This window comes from Leuciscus leuciscus (genome assembly GCF_965113295.1).
Source record: "Leuciscus leuciscus genome assembly, contig: SUPER_11_unloc_7, whole genome shotgun sequence".
Taxonomy (NCBI): Eukaryota; Metazoa; Chordata; class Actinopteri; order Cypriniformes; family Leuciscidae; genus Leuciscus; species Leuciscus leuciscus.
Genome location: NW_028118540.1, coordinates 401735 through 411982, shown reverse-complemented (window position 1 = coordinate 411982; position 10248 = coordinate 401735). Strand labels below are relative to the sequence as shown.

Here is a 10248-nt window from a genome sequence, read left to right as displayed (position 1 = left end):
TATTATTAAATCCTCTAATTAATAACGCTGACGTCACCGTATGGGTCGATCCCAAGGTCCATTGCGATTTTCCACTCGGTAAGTAGAAGAGTTAATTAATAGAGATGGATACTATTCTTACATTTACACATCAAAAACTGTTGAATTAGGACAAGAAGTTGTGTTTAGAAACTTTGTAAGGTGGCCATTTCATTCTTATGACGATAAATGATCGAAGACTTTATAGCTTTCTGCACCAAAATATCGATTTTTGCAGGCTAGCAAAGTTAGCTAACGTTAATTGAATTCAAGTTCATTTTTGTCGCATATATAATCATGTAAGGTAGCCTACAATCATAGGGGAATATACGATTTTCAGTATTACATTAGGCCACAATTATTATCCAACATTAAATGTTCAGAATGAAGAACGGTGTTGCCAGATTGGTTAGTTTTACAGCCTAACGTATCATTGTTAAAAATCCACGCAAAATTATATAATAAACACCCACATAAATCCATAATAAACTATACAAATTCATAACTACTATTGGGGCTAATCACAATTTTTCAATATGAAATAAAAGATAATAGAGAAAATAGAAAAAAATTCGCTAAAGAAAATAGAGTGAACAGAACCAAGTCCATTTTAGTTTTTTAATTGAGCACTTCAGTGCTCATTAAAAAAAGGTATATTTAGCTCTGTGCATAACAGTCACAAAAATGTTATATTTTATCCATTGTTAAGTAATTTCATTGTCTCGGTCCCATTAACTCCCTCCCCGTAAACAAGTGTTTTTTTGTTTTTGTTTTTAGATTCTTCCAACATTACCCACCTACTAGTAGATTATCATTACACCACCACAACCAAAGGCCCTTTTAAGCGCCAACCTCTCTGGATTTGTGCACTGTTTGTCTTTCGGTCTGTCTCTCATTTCTGTCTGTGTCTCTTATCTCTGTCTGTCCATCTCTGTGTCTGTCCTTCTTTTTCTGTCTGCCCCTCGTTTCTGTGATGACCACTACACGTGTCACCGATTGTCAAGATGACAATTACATGGAGGGGAGACAGATGGCTCTTGAAATGAGCTTAGAACATGTTCTGACTGAAGCCAGGGTAGGTGTTTTTTAGGCGTTTATTTTTTTTAAAATTAATTTTCAGATGCAATGAAGTAGAGTGCCTACATTGGGTCCTAGTCCTATTCTATGTATTACCACATACAAAAAAATCCATTGTACCTTAATGGTTGAAGAAATATTTAGGCTATAATAATCACTCTTGTAGACTATTATATAAGCCTAGGTACCTCAGACTCATTCAGTCTGTGATTGTATCTAGCTGCTCTCAATTGTCAAACATTTTTATGAAAGGGGTATAGAGTTGGTTTTTACTTTTGAACTCCTTGGTCCAGCCAAACTGAATGCATTGATCAAGGATTCTTTCTTGAAATTGTTTTTCCACCTCAAAATATATAGGGTATAAAGTTTATGATAAGAGTTTTTTTTTTTTTTCATATCCATTGCATCTTTTGTTAAAAATATATTTAACAGCCTAATCATGATTTTCACTTCAACCCCCAGAAAGAATCCGAGGAGCAGAGGCAAGTTCCCCCTCCGCCAATCCCAAAAAGGGTGTGTTTAGGGCGTGGCAAGCCAAGGGGGAGGCGTGGAGGGCGGCCCAAAGCCTCAGCTACCGGTAATAATAATAATAGTAATTGGTTACACATCATGTCAATAAATCAAGTTGTGTTGGTGGTCTAACTTGGTTTTATTTCTCTGTGTGCTCTGTTGTAGTTACACACAACCAGATCGGGAACTACCTGCTCACTGAAGATCTTCCTGCAGCCAGTCTTGATCCTCAAGTGGAATTTGGTAAAATATGGTCGAATACATTTGAATTATTTTTAGGTAATTTTCTGAGGCAGTTCTGAAAGCAGGGTTCACCCAAATCCTGGATTCATGTAAAATTCTGGCATAAAATGTTAAAACTCGAAAGCTTGCCAGACCTCCCGTGCCTAGTTAAGGCCTGCTAAGGCATGAATTGGCCTGTGGCGGTATCGGACGTGGCTTAGCGAAGGGTCAGTTGTACCCACATCAACTGCTTATAAATCATCAAAGCCACAAATTGTGTCCACAATGGCCTGAGTCCTATTATTGAACCACTTTTTTGGTAGTTTCAATCACACATTTAGTATTTTCAATTTTGTCCCAATGGAATTACGTCTCAATTTTCACGTTCATACAATTTACCCTGATACATGTTTCAAAGTATGCTGAATTTGGCCCTAGATTGTTGGAAAGTTGATTTGGAAAAGTTCTGAAATTTATGTTACTGAAAGCATTGGCAATATATTTACCCATTTTTATGAAATCATGGGTCTGCATAGAAATGGTCCTTTGTCAATTAAATTAATATTTGTCTTTGCAGAAAAAAACATGGAGAGCCTCTCTGCTATGTCGGACTCCCCTGAAATCCAGAGGGCATCATCATCATGGGCTTTCAGGCTGCAGCAAGCCTCACAAAGATGGAAGGAGGCAAGGCCATTCCACCTTAAATGCCTCATCCAAACTCAGGATGTTGGCCAACCATTTTGTAGCCATTGCTGCAAGCCTGCAGTTGTTAGGTGAGATCTCATTAATGTTCTTTCATACTTTGTAGGTTTTTAGAGTGCATCACTAATTGATGTCTTCATGTTTCGGATAAACTGCACGTTTATGGTGGAGTCAGGGCTGTTTTAAAGAGTTGGTTCAATGACTATATTGGTTCATTTATTTCGTTCCTAGATGCAGAGAGTGTCTGCCAGACCAGTGGTTCTGTGAAACCTGCGATAGCAAGACTCACAGAAGATGGCCACTCCACGATAGGGAGTCAGTCCTTGAGGGCTTTTTTAAAGCTATTCCCCCATCTAAATATTTTGTTAGAGGGGAGGGAGGATACAGCTCACACGACCAAGGTAGGTAATTGCAAAACTCTTTTGTACTCTTATGTAATAAATCTAGTAGGCTAATTTTGTGTTTATCTTTCCTTTGCTAGCTTGTATTTTGCCAACGGTGAGAGTGACTCAAAAATGTCCCTGTGAAGTCCCCAGCATAACTGTGTCACCTGGCAAAGCAGTCATTTTAATTTCCATCAATGGTAATATTTCTAAACTCTGATCTTTTTTGAATATTCAGCTGTTTCCCCCTTTTTTTGCCTTTGCTTTAAAATGAAAATAATAGTACTTTAACTAAAACGACAGAATACATCTTGTCATTATGATAAACCAAAAAATATATACTTATTTGAACTATGCTGGTGTGATTCTACTCAAGATGTAGCCCAAGTGTCTTAAGGTGTGCCAGCTGATTGTTTCTAAAAACTCAGGTATTCATGGGTTTGTTTTCTTATTACCCAAGGGCGTTATGACATGCACCAGCCATTGTTTGCATGCCAAACATGCCAGCAGCAGTGGGCTCCAGAGTTCATGGACCTCATAAACAGTGGATACTGGCCAGCTTCCACCAGCTCTTCCACTTTGTATTCCCTCAACCTTTTCAGCAGTGTGAGGGAACTAAAAGTCATCGCTCCGGCACTGTCCAGACAAGCCTTGGCAAAGCTGCTGGAGCACCGTACAAAGTGTGGTGGGCGGGTAAGTATTCACCATATTATAGAATTCTTTACCATATGTAGACATCTCCAAAGTAACATTTAATATAATGCATCTTTCAGTCAGGACCAGTGTGCGGGGACACGCTGCAGCGCAGCTTCCTCGAATTTTCATATTGTGCTTTTGAGGAAGACAGCATGTCCTGCGGTGCACCTTTCACCTGCCCTGCTTGCACCCCAGACATGCTGGCAATCTCTGTGGATGGCAACAGGACGCTATACCGGTTTCTCCGAAGCGGAAGGTGATATTTTTTTCTTCCAGTATAGATTGATCTGGATTTTTTTATATTTAATATTCAGCATAGATTAATGTTCTGTTTGGTTTCTTCCTCAGCTCCGACTCTTCGTTTTTTGAAGGAGCATTTATTGCAGAAGACACATCTGTGTCAACATTTGTTGATGTCCTGCATAAAGCTGTGAAACAGGCAGGTTTCAAATTATTTCTTAATATAATTAGTATGCTTTTACAGCCCAGATTGTATTTGCATTGGTGAAAAAACTGCCCTCAGCTTCAAATTACAAGGAGTATATACAGTATGTTTATAGTGTGTTTCATTTACATCACAGCTACCTGGACAAGGCAGATGTGGGAGCTCCTCGTGGACAGCAGCGAAGGAGACTTCTAGGAGGACCTTCAAGTTGGACGAAGAGGGCATGGAGGTTGCGGTGTGTCGGCATGGTTTCCTCCTTAAAGCGCTCAATATGTTCAGAGGTGAGATTATAATAAATTGTTTGCTGTTAAATGTAACTTTGTATTGTTGTTGTTTGTATGCAGCTTATATACCCCTGCTTGGTTGAGTTTCCCATTATGATCTCTTCAGAATGTACAATAATAATTTTTAAATCCCTAGGTGAAATCTTTGCCTACCCCATGTATCTGCACAAGGAGTTGATGAGTTTAAAGCCAAGGTTTATCGCCATGGATGTAATGTGTAAATACTGGCCATATTTACACAAATCAGCAAACATCCTTCCTGATCTCCAGGGGCTAACATCAACCAGGCCTTTCCTAAGCGTCATGCACGCTACAGCACATTCCTCTAAGTGTGAGGTATGTTCAGTGTTTATTATGTTTAACTATCATCGGAAAATAAGTCCCTCTGCTGTGCGTCAGGGTCCGGTTCGCCTTGTCGTTACTTATTATCCGATATGATCGGCGGACATTACATTATCCCTTACATGCCTTCTTCTAGATTACATGGAGTGGCAAAAACCAAGAAGGAGCAGGGTCAACTGCAGGGGAGGAAGTTGAACAGGTGAACAGCTACCTCTCCCGCTGTGCCTTAACAACTAAATACATGTCGAAAGTAGCCTGGCTAACGTCAGACCACTTTCTCTTTGAGACGTGGTCTGGATACTACATGTTCATTTTCTCGTATTTGAGGCGTGGTTTACGAATGCCCAGAGCCGTTTATTGGGCGCTACAAATGTCTATCAAATGCGCCTGTACGTAGCTTATAGCCAATCGTTTCAAATTATACCAGATGACGTAAGTAGAGCGACAGATATTCAACGAAGAAGACGACGATGGGTCAGAGATTTATGTGTACACCAGAGAGTCCTGCACGGGTCCGATTTTGTAAATCCGCACCCGACCCGCTTAAAATAGAACCGACACCCGACCCGCACCCGAAATAAAATCAGTTTAGACTATCACATTATAGACACTTACAAAAATGTTTATTGCCAGGTCATACAGAAGTTACACGACAATTAACACAAGGACAACTTCAGCCGAAGCTGTCAAAAGGCCGGTACATTAAGAACATGGCTAACGTTACCACACAAATCGAACAGACGCGGCTACACCACTATATGCCACGCAATTTCGTCTAGCCTACATCTGACAATTTTGGGTTCAAACACGCCCTGCACACCACACATACTAACAGTGTTAAATATGAAAAATACCGTTCGATAGAACGGCTTTGTTACCAGTTATCTGCGTGCTTCCTCAGGGATGAAGTTCCACATTTGCGGCTATCCAACACGAAAATGTTTGCAGCAAAGCTTTTTACAATATTTTCTTCAGATAACTCCAAATTTCTCCCACACACTGGACTTGATTTTTGATGACGTATTGTCGACAACTTTACAATCTCCACTAGCTATTCTTTTCTTCAACTCCTCAGCATCCATCTCGACGACTGCAAGCAGATCGCGCGCGCGGTTATGATGAATTTTTAAAAGTGGAAGTAGCCTAGGTAACGTTATAGATCCTGGGAGGGGTGGCGCGTCGGCACAAATAAACTGATGTGGATTTTAAATTATTTTATCAACTTGAAATACAGGCATATTTTTGTAGATGAGATGCTTGCTAAACTAAATATGCATATATTTTTACGTCTGTCATGTTGGATCCATAGATAAACAAACTGCTTCGGTGTGTCGCATATACTTCGTCATCGTCTTGCTGCTCCCTCCCCGTTCTGTGATTGGTTCCCTATTTCAGGGGAAAAATTAGCCCATGGTAGCCAGACTACCTTGCAGCGTGAATAAAATCGCGCTGCTCAAGGCAGTATGGGGAAACCCAGGCTATGTCGAAAGGAGGTAATTGTAGAATTTCTCTTCTAATGTAATTTTTTTTATTGCTTTATTGCATGATTTTCACTCAACATTTACTCTCAACAGCACGTGTGGATATGCTTACAATCCATGCTATGGCCTGGAACTACAAAAAATTCACAACACTGCATCGGGCATTGTCTGCAAGATATGTGAAGGAGTGTTCTCTGTAAATGGTTTCAATTTGTGGTTATTGTGTAGCTTTGTGTAACTGTATTGTTTAACTGTCGAATTAGACTTGCCAGAGGCTTCAGGAGGAGACAGCAAGTCTAGCGGAGCTTAAAGAAAGCTTGGCTTGCACTGATGAAGCAGTGTGGGTGTCTGATGTGAGGAAATGGGCAGCTGGTGGTAAGTTTGAACTAGGGATGGGGCCGATCCGATCCAGTATCGGTATCGGGACCGATACCAGCGTAATTCACGTATCGGATTTTCCCGATCCAACCTGCGGAGATATCCGATATCCTTGAGTCATGTCTGCGCTTTAACGTTGTCTGCTGAAATGACTCCAAAAGTGATTCCCGCCGGCTAGTCTGCTAGCTGGCTGCAAACTGCGGAATGGATTTCCTGAACGGAGGCGCGGCTCAATGAGACACAGAGTTATGAGACACGCCACCGCTCAGGAAATCCATTCCGCAGTTTGCGGCCGCTGTGTGGAAATTCTTCACACTGGAAACACCGCAGAGCAAGACAGCAAAATGCAATGTTTGCAAAGCCGTAATTCAGAGCTCGTTGAAGCTCCCTCGCGTCGTACAACACAACGAATGCAATCAAACATTTAAAAAAGCACCACGTTACTGTCCGTTCACACCAAACGCGAATAGCGCGTCAAATTCGCGTCTGCCGCGTCTAGTTGGACGCTTGAATATTTTGAATCCATTCGCGCGCCCAGAGCGAAATTGACGCTCGTAAAAAGCAAAACTTTGAAGCGAAATTGACGCGCGTCTGAGGCGAAATCCGCTTGTCTGTTTGCACATGGCTGATGTTGATCGAGCATTCATCGAGAGAGTTACAGCATCGGAGCGAGGATCACCCTTTAGAGAGTGTGTGTGTGTGTGTGTGTGTGTGTGTGTGTGTGTGTGTAAGATGTTTACACTTGCACTTTTCTTATATTTCAAGACTCAAGTATTTGACATTTTGGGAATGTAATAAATATTGACATGACCTACAGTTGCATATTTGTTTTCAGAATGGGATTTTTCCTGTTAACAGGATTTACTGTTTTTCTGACTTCCTTTTCTGACCTTATACTTACCATACATGCATAAATATGTAGGCCTACATATCATACTTGCCTGTTGAGAGGAGTTTATTTCAGCATCATATAAAATAAACAATAATGATAATAATAATATTAAAGCAAACACAGCTCTGGTATCGGAATAGTATCGGTATCGGCCGATATCCAAATTCAGGTATCGGGATCGGATCGGAAGTGAAAAAATGTGGATCGGTGCATCCCTAGTTTGAACCAATAACATGTTTCACTTTGTGCTTCCTCATTGGCGGCGATCATAGATCATGATATTTAAGCTGTCTACTGCTTACTATACTGCATGCCACTATCTCTGTAAGCCTGTGTTTTTGTGTTGTGTTTCCAGATACAACAGGTACTTCCCTAGAGCAGTCCATTGAGGGACGTTACCTTAACGTGAGGCAGCGGAAGCAGGCTCTATACCGCCAAAATGGTAGAATTACATTGTCTATAGATAATTGCTCACTGTATTTTTGGTCATTTTTTTATACCTTCTGCTTGTCTTTACAGATAGCGGCAAGTTCCGTCACCGCCTGCGGAGAAAAATTGCTGAGAGCAAGAGACTGCTGTTGAAAGACATAGAGACATATAACAGTCATGAGCCTGCCATGGCAATTGATCTAAATGAAGTGGAGCAGTCACTATCAGGAGACAACCCATCCCCAACATGGCCGTGGGAGGTTCATGGCAGCGGTAAGCAGAGTTTCCTGAGGCATCTGATTTATTTTGTAAAGATTCAAGTCAAAATTGTTATTTATACATTTTCTTTACTTCTGTTGTAGCACAAATCGAAGACAAGTTAAAAATTTTCAACAAAGCCATGCTGAAAATGAGACTGGAGGAGGAAAGGACAATACTTGTTCAGGAGATGGCCCAGCACTGCTCATGGTTGCAGAAGTTGCAGGCAACTCTTAAAAGAAAGACTTCAGAGGAAGGCAAGTTTCATCTTTGTAACCATACCAATCAAACAAGGAAGTAATGGTGTTAAGGACACCATACTTTAACTTTACCTAACAACAGACATATCTTACTAGAAAGCAGTTGAAAAACATTACACTGACCATCTAATTTTGATGAGTTATAACAAATATTATAAAGCAAGGTGGGTATGTGCCATCCAGAAACTTGCGCTCTGCAAGCGAACAACGTCTTGTGGTGCCATCTTAAAGAGGCTCAAAATCTCTTTCTCAGACCTTTACCATGACTTCCCTGCTGGTGGAATGATCTGCCTATCTCAACCAGAGCTGCTGAGTCCGTAGCCACTATTAAGAAACATCTGAAGATGCATCTTTTTCAAAAGCACTTGATCTAGTATACTAACATTACTCTTCTCTTCAAAAAATAAACCCAAAAACTTTTCTGTACTGCGTTAGATCAAACTGAGAAAGGTCATAGCACTTGCATATTGTTGTCCTACTGTGGGTTTAACTAAAAGCGTCTGCTAAATGAATTAATGTAAATGTATGTCATGGTAATTTGGATGTTTTTCACTTTTCACTTACAGACAAGCAAAACAAGGGCCTTTCCTGTCTCTGCAGAAGACGTCTATCTGAAGTTTCGGATACGTTGAAAGAGGTGCATCTTCAATACAAGGCTGTTTTGGGTCCTCGGGGCTCTGCTATAGAGCTGGAAGAGGAAAATGAAAGTGATTTCAGCAGTCCAGACACCAGTGAAAATGAAGAGGAGGAGTGCAGGTAATTTTTTTTTTTTAATACCCTTGATTTATGTAACCTGTCAAATTGAGTAAAGATAACATTAATACTACATTTGTTTTCCAGAGTTTGAATAGGGACATGTTTAATGTTTACTCTGTTTGTGTCTGTGTCTCTCAGGGAGGAGCTACCGGGCAGGTGTCTGTAATCGATTGATTGCAGCCTGGGCAGTGTGAGGGACTTTTATGGCTGCTATTCCGCTCCTGTATCACATTGTTTTCTTTTTGTTCGCCTTTTTGCCATATGATTGATTACGCCACACTTTTATTTCATACCATATCATTTATACTGATTATTGCTTATTTCTCATTTTTCATCTCATATATTTACTGTAATAAATCACTATTTTTTGTATCTTAATCCATGTGTGGTCTCCCATTTAATTTTGCCTGTGCAAAAAGGAGCCTGGTCAGGGTTACACTGTTGTTCCACTTTTCTGGACTTGTAAGGTTTATATATGAGCTAAGTAAAATCACACCTTACTCATTCACTGACAATAGCGCTTTCTAGAAATCAAAATTTTTCCAATCTTATGCTCTGCCTCCTGACAACACACAAGCAGCTGGAGGTCCCTGAATCAAAATATGTGCCACATGCTGACATTTCATAAATTAATGGGTGTAACACTTATATACTGTACAAGGTGTTACAAGTATATCCGGTACATCAAGCTTGCCACGGCTGGTAAGGTCAGTGAAATTGGGTTTATCTCAAAACACACCTCTTTTTATCATAATAATCAATCAAAATATGGATGTTTTAATGGTTTGTGTATGATTTCAGAACTTTTGTTGACCAACATGTCAAAAATATGCTCTCTGAACGGTTTTTGTTGAAGATATCTTGTGCATCAAAATTCCCACAGCACCTAAGATAAGCATAATTAGGTTTATTTCACCACAGCACACCTCTTTATATCATAATCAATCAAAAATATGGACGTTTTAATGGTTTATGTATGATTTCAGAACTTTTGTTGACCAATTGTCAAAAAAATTAATATATTTTTAAAACATACATCAAATGTACACTCACCTAAAGGATTATTAGGAACACCTGATCAATTTCTCATTAATGCAATTATCTAATCAACCAAT

The 10248-nt window shown here is 40.0% G+C and overlaps 1 protein-coding gene across 1 annotated transcript; it reads left to right on the top strand.

Annotated features, from left to right (window-relative positions):
• Positions 1-1787: 1787 nt before the first annotated feature.
• Positions 1788-9394, top strand: LOC309510278 (uncharacterized protein). The gene is made up of 15 exons (XM_082191282.1): positions 1788-1848; positions 2405-2600; positions 2761-2930; positions 3011-3112; positions 3373-3605; positions 3686-3864; positions 3957-4047; positions 4190-4334; positions 4474-4673; positions 4816-4943; positions 7760-7872; positions 7950-8132; positions 8222-8374; positions 8944-9133; positions 9272-9394. The coding sequence occupies exons 2-15, from the start codon at positions 2413-2415 to the stop codon at positions 9297-9299; spliced, it is 2103 nt and encodes a 700-aa protein (XP_082047408.1). The 5' UTR covers positions 1788-1848; positions 2405-2412; the 3' UTR covers positions 9300-9394.
• The last annotated feature ends 854 nt before the right edge of the window (positions 9395-10248 follow it).